At 45.6% G+C, this 17,791-nt stretch overlaps 2 protein-coding genes across 4 annotated transcripts in view; both read right to left on the minus strand.

Moving 5' to 3' along the window:
- Positions 1-6,315, minus strand: part of SLC1A2 (solute carrier family 1 member 2) — an 84,304-nt gene extending 77,989 nt beyond the window's left edge. Inside the window, exon 1 of the mRNA XM_032188656.1 lies at positions 5,888-6,315. Coding sequence (XP_032044547.1) covers positions 5,888-5,904 — 17 coding nt within the window. The 5' untranslated portion in view covers positions 5,905-6,315. The remainder of the gene's footprint in view (positions 1-5,887) is intronic.
- A 2,899-nt stretch (positions 6,316-9,214) lies between these two features.
- Positions 9,215-17,791, minus strand: part of PAMR1 (peptidase domain containing associated with muscle regeneration 1) — a 52,358-nt gene continuing 43,781 nt past the window's right edge. For all 3 annotated transcript variants that reach the window (XM_032188809.1, XM_032188808.1, XM_032188807.1), the window contains 5 exons: positions 16,309-16,521; positions 14,614-14,680; positions 12,189-12,421; positions 11,481-11,776; positions 9,215-10,267 (listed from right to left, as the gene is read on the minus strand). In XM_032188809.1, coding sequence (XP_032044700.1) covers positions 9,731-10,267; positions 11,481-11,776; positions 12,189-12,421; positions 14,614-14,680; positions 16,309-16,521 — 1,346 coding nt within the window. In that variant the 3' untranslated portion in view covers positions 9,215-9,730. The remainder of the gene's footprint in view (positions 10,268-11,480; positions 11,777-12,188; positions 12,422-14,613; positions 14,681-16,308; positions 16,522-17,791) is intronic.

The following is a 17,791-nucleotide window of genomic DNA, read 5'->3' on the forward strand; positions in this document are numbered from 1 at the left end:
TTTAGTTATCACATTCTTGGTTAGGACAGACTGTAGATCAAGGGAAAATGCTAAGATCAAAAAGAAAATTAAATGCAGTAACTTGTTAGTATAGAAATACAGAACTGCTTCTTCAGGTGAATTCTTAGGGTGTTATACACAAACATCTCAGCGTATGTTCACGGGAAGGGGGTGTGTATGTATTTATTCATCTCATGAAACGCTACAGTAAGCCAAGACTGTTGAAAACTTTATCCATTTTTTTCAGGAACTGCTATCTATACAGCTTTTTATATCTAATCCAATTCCCTAATCTGTTTTTTTTTTTTCAAAAAGTTTAGAATGAATAAGCACTATAGGCTTCTTAAGAAGCATTTTAGTATTTGCACCTTTACATAAGTGTCTGGGTTCCTACAAAAACTGAGTTAATGTCTAGATGATGACTTCTTTTTGAAAGTATAGCTCAAGGCCAAACTGAAGGTTGGGGTCATGAGAACTATCATGTCATCAGGTTAATTTTAAGGAACGTGTGTTATCTTCTGCGGAGCCTCATTCCCTTTCATTGAAATCGATGAGAGATTTGCAATCGGCAACAGTGAAATGAGGTCAGAGCCACAGCTGATATGTCTAATTAATAGGCTACATCCACTCCATCTGTCCCACAAAATGTCTGAGAGAGTATAGGGTAAAACGTCTCCATCCTGAGTTGGTACTGTTCAAAATCTGCATAAAAATAACAGCGAGAGCACTTGGAGGATTTCATCCTCTGAAGTATCTAAACATTTGTGCCAGCACATTTCACCAAGTTTCCATTTAGAGGAGTTTTGTGGGTAAATTACAGAGTGAAAATTCAGATGACAAGAAATCTGTGGGTGTGCTTGTGTACATATTGTGGCAGATCCTGAAAACCCACTCTATGTAGGAGCCTGAACCCTATCATGAAATGCAAAGCTAGTTTTTCTGACTCACTAAGGTGTGTTTCATTGTCCCCAGGCTAGGTGTATAATATATGTTGGCAATCTCCCTTTTGGGCTTTGTCTTGACGATGCAGCAAATGGCTTTAGGGCTTCTACTCCAACATCCAAAACCACTACAGCCACATGACTAAAACACTAATCCAGCGTAATAAACTCATTCTTAAGGATCAAATTTGTTCAAAAACTGTTGACAGGTTAACTCGCATCCACAGGGCTTGATGCTGGGTAAGGTACTTACTATTTATGCCTCCCATGTTAGCTTTATCTTGAATTGACTAACAATCATCTTTCCACAGCTAGTGAAAAACCTTTGTAAGTTCCATGCGATGTACTGTGGCTAATTTTAGAGAACTCAAATCGTATGCCCCTCCCTGATCGGGACTGAATTCGTGTTGCTCTGTGAGCAGGTAGCGCAGGCAGACTCTGTTTCTGCCTGCGGAACCGTAACTTCAGAGGCAGTGAAACCCGGGATGCAGAGAGAGCATCTGTAGAAGGATGTAGGAGTAGTCAGGCTGGGAGAGGAAGAAAAGCCCACAGCTGGGCTGCTGCTTGGCCTGTTAACTGAGGTAACGATAACAGCAAAGACAGGGATCTCTGCAGCTGACATGCAGCATCTCTGCTCCTCCAGACAGGCCGGGAGCCCTGCCTCCATGCCAATCCATGTAACATAAACACCACTTGTATTAATTGTACATACAATTGTGAAGCACTTGCGACTATCGCACTAATCAAACCACGATGCTAGGCAATTACCCAGAGACTTCTGTGTTTCCAAACATCCTGATATTTCAGCGTACCACTCCACTTCACCGGATTTGTTTAGTAGCAGGGTACATACACACACTTGCCAGGTACCTGTGCCCTGCATACGCATAAAGGTAACATCTCTGCCATCTATGCCAACCTGCTCCGGGACTGTTCCGGGCACTGAGACTACCGGCAGTGGTAGAGCCCACATCTGTGTCATTGCCCTCTCCAAAAGGTGGCAGAGGCATCCCGGCGGGCCCAGGCTGGCTGGGAGCTGGGGGCGAGCTACCTGCGCGCAGAGGGCTGAGCTCCAGCGCTCAGACACCTGCTCTGCCTCTCCTCAACTTCTGCTCTAGACGCAGTGACAGTGTCTCCTAGTGGCTGCATTCTTAAAGGAACTGATCCAGACCCAAACTTCACACCTGGAACTCCCACGCTCCGAAAGCACGCAAAATACAAACATGTCGCAGGGTTTTTAGAGCATTAAAAGAGCATCACTCAAGGAGGCGAAAACAAAGTAATTTGAACATTCCAGGTTTAATATCCCAGTTACAAAGTCACATGCTGATTTAAGATTTAAAACCTCTCTCTAGATACACAAGTGTAATTTAAAAACCTGTAGCAAAGCATTGCATTATTTCCCTTCTGAAACAGTAACACTGCAGAGAGCAAGGAGAGCCACAAGGAACCCAGGTGAGGCAAGGCGTTCAGGCCTTTGCTCAAAGGTCTGGAGACAAGCATGGGAACCAGCTGGGTCAGGGGCAATCTCATCTAACCTTTAGGTCCTCTCAGACCCTGTAAAAGCAAAGGAAAGGCTTAAATGCTCAATCATCCTAAAGCAGAAAGTCAGTCCCCATACATTCAACCTAGTGCGTACTGAGGCTATGCCAGACACCACAGGCTGAGTGTGAACTGACATCGCTGGATCTCTGAAACATGCTAGGGGCTCACAAAAGGTGATCCTGGCACAGACCAAAAGGCCACATCTGTGAGCATCCTCTCTGCAGTCACAGCCAGCAGAGGAGGTTTAGATGGAGAGCATGAAAACAAGCAACCCCGAGCAGTACATCAAGAACTGCTTCCAGCTCTTCCTCCCCAAACTCACTATTTTCAGCTTCCAGCACCAGCTAAGCACCAAAAATCCACCTTGGTAATGAGATCGGTATCGGAGGATGTTGTGGAAAGAAGACTTAACAGTCAAGATAGCAGCCAGAGTATTCTTTGGCCTGCGGAAGCCCCAGTAGCTGAAACTGTAGCACGGTGGACACAGGGACTGCCTGGGTCTGATTCTGCCATGCTGCACAAGGGACATTTCCTTTTTTTGTTTTAAACTGATTGAAGTTTTCTGCTGTCTACATTTTCCTTTCTTGGAACAGAAAGTTTTGGGCAGCAAATTTCTGTACATGGATAACTTTACCCAACTTAAACATTGGAAGAAAAAAAAAAAAAAAAAAAAAAAAAAAAAAAAAGACTAAAGGTGCAGACAAAGGAAGCTTTCCTAGCAAATCCTGGCTCTAAGACTATTTTTTAACAACATAATAGAGATTTGTCTTCCTCTGTGTATACATAGGGGCCTTATTTTTTGCCAAATACCTTATCATGCTCCTGACACCACCAGTTTGGAGTTTTTATGTAAACTTCCCTGTTAGAGGAGAAATTGTACGCTGTGAAAATGACCACGGTTGGTCATTTGCACATATCATTACAAAATAATGACTTCGTATACTATAAACCTCAACGAAGGTGTCTATTTGAACATCGCAAGAGCCACCAGACCTTACACTGGAGTGCAGGCAGCCTGTCCCCACCTCCAGCAGGTGTTTCTCCATGTACCCGCGTGTCCCTGAGACACTGCTCTGCTGGCAGCAATGGGCACTTTCTGCTGCCTGTCTTTCTTCCACTGTGCTGGTGCCAACGAAAGCCTTTCTTGAACAAGATCTGCCTGGTCCTGAATTCGTTTTTCCTGCTGATCCTTACAGGGCTCGAGTTTGCTGACCTTTATGCCAGCGTGCAAAGCTGATCTCTCTCCTCAGCTTCTTACCTGAGGGGAGGGAAAGGCGGCAGGTCAGTTTTGGAAGAGGTTCTCAGTGGCAAAAAGGGACCAGCAAGTGAAATGCTTTCCACTCAGCTTGCTTTCCACACCTACCTCAGCTATCACTGAGCATCAGCAGAAACACACCAAATAAGCAGTTTTGGCTTGTCTCTGTCTAGGTGAGTTTCCTAAAAAGTTTGAAAACAAAGCCTAACCTTTCTGCTTCTTTCCTCACGCTGACAATTTAGCTCCGTCCAACACAGAAAGCAAAACCAAACCTCTAGCGAAGCCCTTCTTTTTGTGGCATTCATCCTTTTCAGCCCACCTGCTCAGGTAGCTTCCTTGAAAAGCGCCTCTCTTTCTGCACACATTTAAAGCCCCTGAAGTTGACAAATCCCTGTGCTGCAGCCACCTCTCATCACGTCTCTTCCTATTAAAGCCTTGCACAGCAGATCCCCCCTTGCCCCAGCAGCCTGAAACAAGCAGACACCTCTGCACCTCCCTGTTCGGGCAGGGGAATGCTTTATGTGCAAGCAATATTTCTAAACACTTGCAGCAGAAGCCTCAAGTCAGCACTAACTGAGAGTTATGACCCTCACGGTGCAAAGCCAAATGCTCTGTTAGGGTAGGAAGTAATGGACATCATCCTGGCTAACTGCTGTGGCCCCTGATCCAGCCCCTCTGCACCTGGATCACCTCCATATGGAAGGAAAGGAAGCCCTCTGTGCCTGAGCAATGCTCTATTATTATTTTTTTATGGTTGGACCAGATGATCTTGGAGGTCTTTTCCAACCTTAATGACTCTAAGCAAGCAGAGCACTATGAGAAGAGCAGAAGTCGGGGTGGTCCGAGGGAACAGAAGGGACAGAGGACACGGAGCTGCAGCCATACGGCCGCAGGTGGTTTCCTCCATCTCCGAGCCTCTGCCCTGTGGCTCCAAGCATTCGTTGACAGCATCTAGCTGGGTGACTGCATTGTTATGGGAATGCTACAGGGCAGATTGAACTGCTGAGCAGCTACCAGTAATAGAGGAATGTACAAATCCGGAGGAGAAATTCCTAGCGAGGGAAAGACAAACGGCGAGCTAGTGACTCTGTGAGGTAGAAGAGCCCCACGGACCTGCCCTCTGCCAGCCCTGGGGACTGTCCCTGTCCTAAAGCAACCAAAGCGAACTCTTCCTAACCTTCCCCTCGGCCCAAGCCAACTGTCCTCGGGCCGCTCTGTGGAGAGCAAGTTCCTTTTGCCATCCCAGCGATGGGACACCTGTGTGCACACCCCCCGGCCATGTGCTAGGTTATTTAAAGCAGCTCAGCAAGCCTCCCAGCCCCAGACGCAGCGGCAGTATCAACACAGCTTCCTTTTGCACTCTGTCCTCAGAGAGTCCCATCCAGAGCAGATCACGCTGATCCAACCTGACAACAGCCAGGGATAAAGGGGAGGCTCACACCACACGCAGCCTAATGCCAGCTACTATTAGAAGAGGGCAAGCAGAGATCAAGGAAACCTTTTCTTTCCTCGCACACTGCCAGCCAGTCTGCAGAGCAGCAAGCCCCCAGCCCCACGGGAGCTGAGCCTCAGTGTTGAGGGGCAGGGGACAGGTCTCTGCCAGGGGGACAGGGCAGGGGACAGGGGGACGAGGCCGTGGCGGGACTGGGACAGGGCTGGCTTGCCTCAAAGCCTCTTGTGTAACCCTTCGCCCTTCCCGGCACTTCCCTCGCTAGCGCTGCGTTTGGCACAAACCTGCAAAATTGCAAAACTCCTCGAGAAGTTGGATTTGCGTGTTGCCTTTTGCAGAGGCGGGCAGGCGGGGGGGTGAAAGGGGGGGGGAAGCCAGCTCCCCATTTCTTTTAGCAGCACAGGTTATTGCTATTGCTGGTATTATTTTAGGAGGCGGCTCCCCTCTCCCATTCAGGCAGCTCGCTCTCCCCGGCAGGTGCTCCGAGCCTGCCGTGCCCCCCAGGGGTTAAACAAAGGAGCGGCGGGGAGGGAACCCGAACCCCTCCCGGCGGCTGACAGCGCAAACCCTTCCCTTTTCCCCCCAAATCTCCCTCTGCGGGGCAGGCCGAGGCACGAAGCCGGCACCGGGGCACGGCTGGGGGGACCCCCCTCGCCCCCCACCTCCCCCCCAGAGCAGCCCCGGGGTCCCCCTCACCCGTCCGCCGATGCCATGGTGCCGGCAGCCCCCGGCTCCTGGGGGCCCCGCGGGACGGCTGCGGGCAGCGGGGCGCTGCGCTCCCTGCGGGCGGCCCTCGGCAGCCTCCGGGACGGGGCGAGCGGCTCCTGGTAATCCTCGGGGATCCGCCAGCGACCGGCAGCCCCCGCCCCGCCGCCGCCGCCCGCCCAGGGGGGGCTCCGCGCCCCGGCTCCGTGCCCCGGGGGCCGCCCAGCAGAGGGGCTGCGGGCACCTGGCGGGGGCCGGGCGGGGTCCTCCGGCTGCGGGTGCGAGTGGGAGAGAGCCGGGGGGGGGGCACTTCACAGCGGCATGGTGCCGGGCTGCGGCGGGATTGCAAGGCTTTAGCCCCCGCGCCGTGGATTTGCAGCCTATCCCGCTCTATTTTAGGCTCGGGCTGACATCACCGCCGCCGTGCCTCCCGCAAATCCCCCCCCACGCCCCCCCCAAGCTCGCCTTTAAAGCGGGAGGGAGAGGCGAGGGGAAGGGGGCGGCGAGCCCCCCGCAGGGGGAGGACCGCCCGCTGCCGCCGCCCGCTACCTGCCCCGCTCCCCTCCGCTGTGGGGGGGGGGACACCAAGGAGCCGCCCCCAGCCCCTCACGCCCCACTCCCCACTCCCCCCGGCCCCATTCCCGGCCCCATTCCCGGCCCCGGGTCCCGGCGGCGGTGCGGTGCTGCCCCCTGACGGGAAGGCGGCGGCGGCGCGGCCCCACCTGCACGGCCCCGACCCGCAGCCCCCCGCCCTACCTGAGGGTGAGGGACCCCGGGGAGGGGAGGCCGGGACCCCCGGGCTGCCGGGTGCCGTCCGTCCCCGGGGAGAGGTCGGGGTCCTCCAGCCGGGCGGAGATGGGGATGCTCCGCGTCGCTTCGCGGCTCGCAGACGGGTCCCGGAGCTCCCCAGGAGCAGCGATTGCAGCCGGGGGGCTGGGTCTTGCCAGCCTGCACCCCCGGTTCTCCCTCCTTGGAGGGAGGTGTTAACCCCTGCCCTGCTCGGGCCGGGGGGGCAGGCTGAGCGGGGAGCATGTTTGTAACCCCCGGGGGCAGCTCAGGTACTGGGTGCCCCGCTGTGACCGCCCGCCCCACGTGCCCGTGTGTATCTGTACATGTACACGGCCATGTATCTGTCACATAACGCAGGAACAACGCACGGTGGCTGCGTTTGGAGATCAGCCAGAACTGGATCTAGGATTCAGCCCGGTGGTGGTCCAGAAGCAGACCCCGATGTTGCAGCTGAGTCCTCCTTCCATAAAGGACCGAGCTGAAATCTTAATGCTGGTGTCCAGCGAAGCCTGACCATGTCCTTGCTTCCCCCTAAATAGCATCTCCATCCTGTGAAAGGGAGGGGGCTGAATTCTGCGGTGCGTGCACAGCTGTAGCACCCTCCTCCCACGACGAGCCTTAACACCCGGTGATTTTCATCCCATCAGTTCCTTCAAGTTTCTCTCCAATAATACACTTTTCTGTGATACACAGCCAGGGAACAGCTATATTGTTGCTGCCCAAGCCCAGCAGATTTCAGCTTTACGTTGCCAGATCTGTAGGGACTGAAATGACATGGGGATGGGATTCATCACTGAGGAGGAGCTGGAGGATCAGTAAATACTCAGTATGGATGAGCTGCGGTAAGAGGAGAGGAGTGAGGGCTGAGGCTGGAATTAACTCAGACTTTGCAGTTCAGTGCGGAGCACCTAGCTCTCCTTTGGACAAATCCTACAGGGAAAAACCCCTGTGGCCTACCTTCTCAGTTGCAGCAGTGGAGAACAATACGATATAGAGCAGGGCAGCTACAGTGCCACAGCGGAGAAAAGATCCAGCTCATGGCCCTTTATGATTTCTGTTTTAGAAGAGAATTTCTCTTACTGTTAGGGTGTGAGAATTTTATTTAACTTAACCACGGAAGAGCTCACACTGGGCAAGCCATGCTCCAATAAACAATTATATTTCTTTCTCATTCCTTCATTTCATTCACCGTTGATAGTGTTAGGAAGAAACACGTGTCAACCTTCTGTGAGTTTACTCTCCTCCAAAACTGCCACCTAATATCCTCTAAACACTTCTTTTAGAGGACAAGTACCATACATTCACTGAAACGTGTTCCTCCCAGCAGAGGAACGGATCTCATTTTTCACATTTAATTCAGAATTTTTGTTGTCATGCAGTTTGTCAGCCAAGCATAATCTCCTGGCAGGAGGAGATAGACAAGCAACATCAAGAAAAGTAACTCACTTTGGTTGTAGCCCTTAAACTTTCTGATTCAATTAACAAATAAACTGATCCTATCACCAGTAAAAATAAGAGAATTTCAAAAGTGTTAAGTACTTTTGACCAGGAAAGCAAACAGAAATTACACAGAGTGGTCCCCAATACAAGTTGCCCTTTTAGCAGTAATTTTCAGATTCAAAAGTAGGTGGAAAAACTTCTGAGCACTAAGAAACACTAAACGAGATTTCATGGCGTCAGAGAAATGAGAGTTGAAAACAGACTTGATAGCTTATAGCAGCAAGCTTATAACATGCAAGTCCTTCCTGGTGAGAGTAACAAATCCTTTCATCACATCTTCACATCCAACTGTTGCTCTGACTTGGTTTGGGCTCTGTAATAATCTGGAAGTCCTGCAAATTCCAGGGTGTCATAGATGACAGATCTGTGACAGGAGACATTCCTCTGTCCACTCTCACAAACTTTTTCTAGGGATCATCTTCAGTCTTCATCCACAGCTGAATAGAGGAAAATGATTTAGGCAGAGAGCAGTAATTAAGGACCATGAGGACACCAAAGTCTCTCCACTGGCAACATGCCCAACGGGAGAATCTTATACTCGGATGTCAAAAAGTCCAGTTAAGAAAAGCCTCTACTAAGCATGATAGCTGGACTTTATTCTTTACCCTGGTGGACTACAGGGGAGTTATTTTGCCACAAAAGTGTGTGAACTGACAGAAACCAGAACTTGTCCCAAGGTTTTCAGAGGTCTTTGAAATAATCCACATGGAAAAATGCTTTGAAAAGTGTGTTTTGGGTTTTCATCTGTTCAGAATACAAGGTGGGAGTTAACCCTCCAGGTACATTTCACTGCAATGGCTCATATACAATACCATCACTGGATGTATTAAGGGAAAAAAAAAAAAAAAAAAAAAAAGGATTCTTGTTATTTATGCAGTAGTTGAATTTTGTGCTAATTTTGCCTTTCGGTGTGCCTGAAGAGTCCCAGAGTCCCAAGTGAGTCACATGCAAACAGACAAGGGCAGCAGGGAGTCCCTAGAGTGTGACACAGATAAAGCAACAAGGAATCTAAATAATGTCAGACATGGGTATGTAGGTTAAAAAAACAAACCATGGTTTATTTAAATGTGTAAAGTACTTGGGAGGGAAAAAGATTACATTGTACTATGGCAATAGAGACAGCACATACCGTAACAAGCTCATCCATCGTAATGAATTCAGGCTACTCTTTCCAGCCTCTTATTCCTGTCAGTCACGCTGACCTTTGGGAGAGGCTCACCGTTGATTTCTCTAAGGGACTCCATGCTACAGATTAATTTCAGTCAGAATTTGCTGTCCCGTTTCTGTATGTCAGACTCAGGAGCAGGGCATCGTCCTCCCACCAGGGGAGACAGGTGAAATATGGCAAAACTTCCCATGCACAAAGACACTCTGCCAGGAATTAAGAGTAGCCTGATGGAACATCTGATCCTAGGACAAATTACCAGGGTGTCTGCCTTAACCTTATCCCAGACGTGGCTCATCATTGGGATGAGAAGCCTAAAGCAGAGGAGACTGTGACAGATATTATGGTAATTATAAAATGCCGTTTCCAGACACAGCTTTTTATTTCAGGTTCTTCTCAATCCAGTCTTTAAAGGGAAAAGCTTTGGTGTAGCCACTGTAGAGTTCTAGGCTGCAAGTTTTATCATAACCCCAGCTCACCAATCCCATCAGGTGCCACCTTAGCTCAGGAGATGCTTTTCCTGGTAAAGTTATGGCTGCAATCCCACCAGTCTCAGCAGGGCAGATATTCGAAAAGGCCGTGTGGTCCTGTTTGGCGCAGAACATGCTGTCAGTGATGCTGACCTGTATCCCGTTGTCCTCATACTGTTGCTCACACAACAGTGAGTCCACCATCCGAACAGCTCCCATGCGGATCGTGTCGTTCTTGTATCCGGGATCTTTAATGTCAGCCAACACCTTCCAGCCAGTAACCATTATTTTTAAATCCTCTGTGGGTGAAGTCAAGTCATGAGAAGATGCCAAGCAAATGGGTTGAACGCGACTGCTGATTCTGGCTTTGTCCAAGAGTTTTATGATAGCTATGTCAGAGTCGAGTAATATGGGGTCATAATTGGGATGCACTATGATGGCAGAAATCTGGGGAGGAAACAGAACGAGAACAATTGTAGCGTTAACAGCCATGGAAAATCAGCAGCATTATTTCCATATTAGTACTTTTTAGTTTATTTAGCATTACTTAACTCAACCTCTGCTCCCAAAGGGTTCTTTCACCTTAGAGCTCACTCAAATGAGAAATAAGCAAAGAGACCAAGCATCTTCTAAGAACTTTTTTTTTTTTTTTTGGGTGGGGGGTCGTTTCAGGACAGTTTTTATTGTACAAAGCTCCTTCTAATGAAATATAGTCAAGGACATTTCCAAAAAAATAGGGAGTTAATGTGCAGTTCAAGTTTTTCCACTGTTTACTGAAAAGAATTCACCTATGATGTCATCTTCTGTCTGTATAATTTGAATTTGAGGGCCTTTTGAAATTAAATATTATATTCTCATTGAAATTCAGCCATCATACCCCCCCAAAAAAAAAAAAAAAATATATATATATATATATATTAGCAATACATAACATAACATGGGAGCTAAAAAATTGTCAAAAAATAATATATCTAGGTAGGTCTGAGAAAGTTGGAATTAGAGAAAGGAATCAAAAATAAAGGGGAGAGAGGAAACAAATTAATTATTAACTATTGGATCAAATCCTTTAATTGATTCACATATCTCCCCACTTCAGAAAAAAATTCACAGCCAAAATTACTGTATTTCTCCTCATTTTGATTTCTATGCTCCTGGTTTTACTTGAAAAAACAAGCTATTCTGAGCCTGAGTTGCTGTTTTTGGAGCTGGAATCAGATACAAACTTCTTTTGAGTTTAGAGCTGGACAGCTTTGGGGCTGAGATGTGAAATGCGTTCACGGTGTCAAACCAGGATCTAGAGCACAAGCGTTTCCTTCATAAATTATGCTAATCGCTTTTGACAGTAGCTGGCACCTCTTCTTTTTTTCTGGCAATATCACTCAAGATGTCATGGCCCGTGGAACCTGAGCTATTTTCTCAGTGATTGGTGTTAGGGGAGAAACACGCTGGTTGGACAGTGTCAGGGGAATTAAAGCACTACAGCACGTGCCCTCCTTATGCCATGATCATTCTGTCAGTTGAATCTCTAGAGATGTATTTCAAGGAATAGCGTGTAAAACAATACATTGCCCAAAGGATAATCTTTTTCTCCCCATACGAGACGGATGTGATCAGCATCTGTCAGTGCTCATCATTTTCAGCTCCCAGCAGACTTACTCACCCGCAGGTTCTGGATGGTCTTTTCATCCCTGTCATCGTCTCTGTAGAACTTCCCCAGAACCACCTTGAGCTCTGCTGACTTGAGGACGATGGTCTTGCCCAGGTCAGTGACGCAGTGAGCTGCCACCACCACGGTGCGCTCGTTCACCAGGGCCCCGCTGCAGATGAGGATCCAGGACCCTTTTCGGAGGCTGTTCTCCTTCACCCCATTGGCTGTCCGATAGATTGCTGCTTGCCAGGGCCACCTGGTAGAGGTCACTGTCTTCTGAAGAGTGATGTTTTCTGCCTTTCCACAGACTGGGGAAACATGGACAAAGAAGGAGGTGACACCTCTTCCCAATCAAAGAAACCAAACTACAATGGTTTTTGCAATAAAAATACATTTTTGCAATAAAAATACAGGAAAACATGAGGTGATAGTAGGAACAAATTTTCAAATCATGACAGAACCTCATTCCCTTTGCTCAATGAAAGGGTAGAAAAACCGATGGCAAATTACCATGCTGAAAGCTTGATCCCTTTACCATCACCTACATCACCTACTGATGGTAAAAAGAGCCATATATCCTCCAACCTTTATTGCTCCTATCTCCCAGCTGGAAGCATAGGCAGCCTACACTGCTGGGACTCCCTAATTATCTAAGACAAATACACAGCCTGTGCCCCCATCCGCCAAGAGACGTGTGCTTTTCTTCCCTCTGAGACTCACTTGGAATACAAATGGGGGCCCTCCCACTCCATTTTCCTGTCTTCAGACAAGTCCTCCTGCTGCTACCCAGGCGGCGGTAGAAAGGAGAAATGCATTCGTACTGAAGCTGAGTGTGCAGATGCTGGTACCCGGGGGGCAGGTCTCCAAATGGCAGTGCTGGCTTCTTGGTTGGGTAGATTTCAAGCTTTTGCTTGCTGAATGCAGATGAGTAAAGCTGATGCAAAGGTGTTTCCCTGTTTCAATGCACAAACACAAGGTCATGATAACAACACAATAAAAGAGATCATTTCCATAGCTTTATCACCAGCTGTCTTAAGTAACATTTTAAAATATAAGCAGGTAGTTTGCTTGTGAAAACAGAAGACAAATATCCTTCCAACATAGTTTAGCAATATTGCCATTTACATCCCAGATATTTTATTTATATATATATATATATATATATTCACATATTTTTAAATTATTTGTATCTCTTTTTTTTTTTTTTTTAATTATTTTTATTTTACAGTTTCTGGATTATATTTAGTTGTCTTTGAGTGTGGAACAGGTTTCACCCTTCACAAAAGGACCGAGATATTGTGTTTTTAAATAGAGAAATTACACTAGAAGTTGGTGCTGCCATAATTAATTCTCACTAGAGAGGAGTTAGGCACTTCTTTTCTCTAGTGAATGTTTTAATAGGCAGTATTAGGAATCGATTCAGATTAAATCATGTTGATAAAGTTGCTTGATTTAGCAATTAACAGATAATTATCTCACCACAGAGATTTCATAATTGCAATAATCACTAAGCTTCCATTTGGAAATTGTACTGATTAGCTGAAACATGGCACATAATTAAAAAAAAATAAATATATGCACCAGCCTGGATATGGACCATAAGCTTGACTACAGTTATACTTAAATCTTCATCACTTAAAATATATTTCTTGTTCTAATGGTTAAAAGCATATATCTACACAAAACAAAACAAAACAAAACAAAACAACAACAACAACAACAACAAACTATTTAAATCTGAAAAAAAAAAACAGCAGGAAAATAATTTCCCTTGCTATTTTTGGAACTGCCTGTATCCAGAAAAGCCATAAGAATGCTTTTTCACATAGTAATTCCATTTTCGGTCAGAGAGAAACAAAGACTACCTTCACCATATAGAATTTGTGAGGAGATACATGACACCACTCAGGGAAAATAAACTTACTAAGAAGAAGAGCAATAAGAAGTTTCTTGGGTTTTGGAAGAAGGATGAGAATTGCTCTGGTCATGCTCAAACTGCCTGGGTCCCATTCCCTACTCATGTGTGACCACGCAATGCTACAAAATCCACATTTGTCCTCTTTATTTATCTGTGCTACTTCATGGGATCATGCTTAAAGGGACAAAAACAGTGCACAGACATGAGATGCCATCATGATGCTATGCAGGTGGGGGCATGCATGCACTCTCATACAGCTGGTGTTAATATCTGAAACATTTAGCATAAAAAGACCTGCGTTCAAAAGTGAAGCAACAAATCTTGATGGCTATGAAAGCCTCCTGATGGCTTCCCAGGGCCACCTCAACACTCATACACTACAGACAGCTGGGGAGTGGGAGAAGTGTGGGGGGTACATGTTGCCTTGTTCCTAAAGGCTTCTCTAGGCATCTGCTACTGGCCATTGCCAGAGACAAGATATGGCTAGAGCTGGACCTTTATTCTGCCCTCAAATGGCTGTTTTTAAGACCAAAGATGAGGACAGTTCTTGCGCTGCATCTAAAAATAAATGAATCCTCTACTGAAAGAAAACGCTGAAATGAGAAATGACTACTTGGACAGAAATTAAACCGAACATTTCAGCATAACCAGATTCCGATTGTGTTCATTTCAAGAAATCAGCAAAAGGGCAAGCTCACACAAGGTCTAATCATTCATTCACTTCATCCCCTCCTATTCTCCTTCACCTTTTCCCTGTGTCCATCCCAAACCCAACTTTATATCAACTGTGCTATAATGTGAAACCTAATGGGTAGTGAAACCTCATGGAAGCAGACTACATTGCCCTTTCCCTTCTTGTGCTCTCCTCACTCATTTCTTCACAAAGGTAACACATTTTCATATTTTAAGATACATCCCCAGCTCCAGGGAACTGTTCTTCAGACTGTTCTTGTAGTCTGTTACAAGCTTGCAAGCCTAATTCTGGCACTGTCCAGTGGTTTGCACACCTCTAACCATGCATTTCTTCCTGGCAGCGTCCTGCAGCTTGCACACCTGTGCTTAACCAGACCTCCCCTCCCAGCAGCTCTCAGTGCTCGGTTATCAGTGGAGTACACATGAAGCGTTTCCTAGGAAAAGCTGCTCAGTCAGGGCATGGTCATGGGATGGAAAGGAGAGGAAAAGCAATCACAATTTCTTAAAACTGTACTTGAGGTATTGCATTCTCACCTTGACTGAACCTGCATTGGAAGCACTTTCTGTCTCACCAGGTCAGAGATCTTTGGCTCTCTGCAGGCTAGAAAAAATATAATGTTGCACAGTACTTTTCCACATTCACAGCTAAAATGTTATGATTCATACCCATTTCCACCCTTTCCTCTCACTAGCAATAGGGGGCTGGATTAAGAAAAGGGGCAGTAAATTATGTGCATTGTAATAAAGGTAGGCCCTACAAGGTAAAGCTTTAGGAAAATAGTTCCCCACAGGTCTCCATATCTATCCATTTACCACAATGGAAGCAACTCAGCATCATCTGCACTGGACACTTTCAGCTGTTGAAGAAGATTTGTCTATTAGAGTATCTGAATGTCAGATTTACACCACCACAGCTGGCAGTTATGAATCTGAGCAAACTTTAGCAATAATAGAACCATACAAAAAAAACCATTTAATTTCCACCTATGTAGCCACACAGATCTAATGCCAGTGAGTCAGCACACTGAGAAAGGCTGCAAGATATTACAGGCTTCTGAGAGCCTGTTTGCTTGGGCACCCTTTGGGAGGAGCTGGGGGCTCTGAAGGAAACGAACACCACAGAGTTACCTGAATGTGCACAAAATAGCAGAAGGACAATTGAGGATTTCTAATTTTGCATGTTCTGTTTATTTACTTTAAAAGCAGGATAAAATATTCAGCTTTATCACTTCAAATAACTCTGCAAGGATCTCCTTCCTGCTGCGCACAGTGGAAGAAAAGGAATCTTGCAGGATGTATTTCATCTGTATGCCTGAGCACTCATGTTCAGTGGGATTTAACAATATCTAGCTCTTTGTGATTACTGTATATGTTAACCTTTATGTCATTGTCAAAGTTAACTTCAATAAAGAAGCCTTCCACAAATGGAGATGATTATACGCTTCAGGGAGAGAGTATTTCCATCTAAAATAACAGAATAAAGCAAATTCCTCAGGGGACAGATATATTTCCTTATATTATCATTACTTCAGTTAACAAAAAAAAAAAAAAAAAATCCATTAAAATATATTTCAAAAAATTGCTTTGGGAAAATGAATTTGGCAGTTCCCCAGCCCAAATTCCTTCATCCATTCAGGGCTCATGCTTACAGTAGCCCCAGGTCAACAGCATAAGTCCCTTTCTAGCAAAGTATTTAAAGATGTGTTTCAATGGTTTGGTGAACACAGATAATTTAAGCATGTCCTCAAGTGGTTTTCTGAACCGAATGTCCAAGGCTGCAATCTACAGGCTTGGCCTTATAAACCTTTATGCTCAGGACTGGTCCCACCAACTGAACAGCATTGTGAGAGGAGAGCTGGGTCCTGTCACAACAATTCTGATGACACAGTTATTTCCTTCTATTTCAATTCCCTGCTGATCTTCTTTGCTTTTAACCTTATACAGATTTCATCCTAGAAAGAGGGTAATAAGGGTTATGGGGAGCATTACTCACCATCTTTAAAGATGAAAGCATCTGCTGGAATCACTGGCAGCTTCTCTGGCTGAGTTTAGCAGCCAGTAAGAGCTGGCAAACTACCAATCTCAGTATCAGGTGTCAGTCAGAGTTTATTCTTAGGAAAAATGTTTCTTTGGCCAATGCAAAATATAAAAAGCAAACTCCAGTAAAAACATAGCAGCTTGTAAGAGTTGTTGTAAAAAAAATAAATAAATAAATAATTTGTAAACTACCTTTTATGCAGATTGGCTGTTTCCCTGACCATTCTCCATTGTCTTGGCAGGTCCTCTTTTCATTCCCACTAAGAACATATGAGTTGTTACAAAAGAAAGCAATGACTGTGCCAATTTTTGCATAGCGTCCATTCAAGAGCTCAGCATCTTCCATTACTCTTCTGTAGCCATTGAGTGGGCCACCAGGATCTGAGCAGTTTTTTTCATCTAGAACTAATGATAGGGGGAAAAATAGTAACCATTTTATCAAGTTCACAGCATTATTTTCACCCATCACACTGCTTGACGTTTCATTCAGATTTTACAACGCATTCTGCACTTCATTAAGGATGCCCCAAGACCCGTTTGGGATCCCAGTCTTAGAAAAGATCATATATTAAAGAAGAAATGTTAATACAGATGTCTATTTATAATACATTTGTCTTTGTTGAAAGTGTAAAACTCTCAAATCATTAAAAAGTCCTTAAAACTTGGCTGCCAATCCTGAAAAAGAACCTTGACTTTACATGATGTTAATGTCCCATTAACATTAACGGGGCTACTTCAGGAGCAAAAAAAGGATGCACTTAAACTATTTGCAGAAAACAGGCTCTTGGCATCCTTTTCCCTCTATATACTTCCAATACTTTACTGGACTTGAATAATAAACTAGACTACTTAATTTTGCTTTTATGTTTGGTTGCAGTTTGGTCTCTTAGCACTGACAGAGAGATCTCAATAATCCAGGGAAATACAGGAATTTAAATAGAACATATATAAATATATTTACTGATACTAAAAGTTTAATGTGGAAATTCATAAGCACACTGCCTATAAAACCTCTTTTACTTTCTCCTTCCCAATATTTTCCTCTCCTTTTTTTTTTTTTTTTTTTGCTGTTGTTCTTTTTTCTTTCAATAAGCTTAAATTTTTGGCCTAAATCTAGATGAAAATATTCCCTATCTGATGCTAATGAATGCTATTCCCTGTAATCTTGACCCCTCCGCTCTTTATAATTAGCAGCTGGAAAAGGTTGCTTTTTTTGGATTTCATCTCAGTTTTCTTGTCAGGCTGATGGTAATATGCAATTCTATTTAACTCTTCCTCTATCTCATTGCATGACATCCAGTGAAGGTCTCATTTAGACAGTGTTGGTGCTGCTCTGCACAGAGCGTCCTGAGAAGACTGTGGTCTTTTGATTGACCAGAAATGACCCCTTCACGGCATTGCTTCAGACTCTGCTGAGCCTCACTTCACAAAAGCACCAACACAAACCAAAATGCTTAAAATCCCTGTGAAAGGAGCACAGTAAAAGTGCATAGGCATGGGCCTGACCAGACCAACAGAGCCCAGACCAACAAAGATGTAAGCACATAGCTAACCATGGTGGTACAAGGTTCAATAAGGGCATGTGCTCTTAACACTGAGCGTATAATTCAAGTGTAGTGTGCATTTCAGTGCTTTATTTAATGACACTGGATTTTTGTATACGCTGAAGGTTTTG

This window comes from Aythya fuligula, chromosome 5, assembly GCF_009819795.1.
Source record: "Aythya fuligula isolate bAytFul2 chromosome 5, bAytFul2.pri, whole genome shotgun sequence".
NCBI classification, from domain to species: Eukaryota; Metazoa; Chordata; class Aves; order Anseriformes; family Anatidae; genus Aythya; species Aythya fuligula.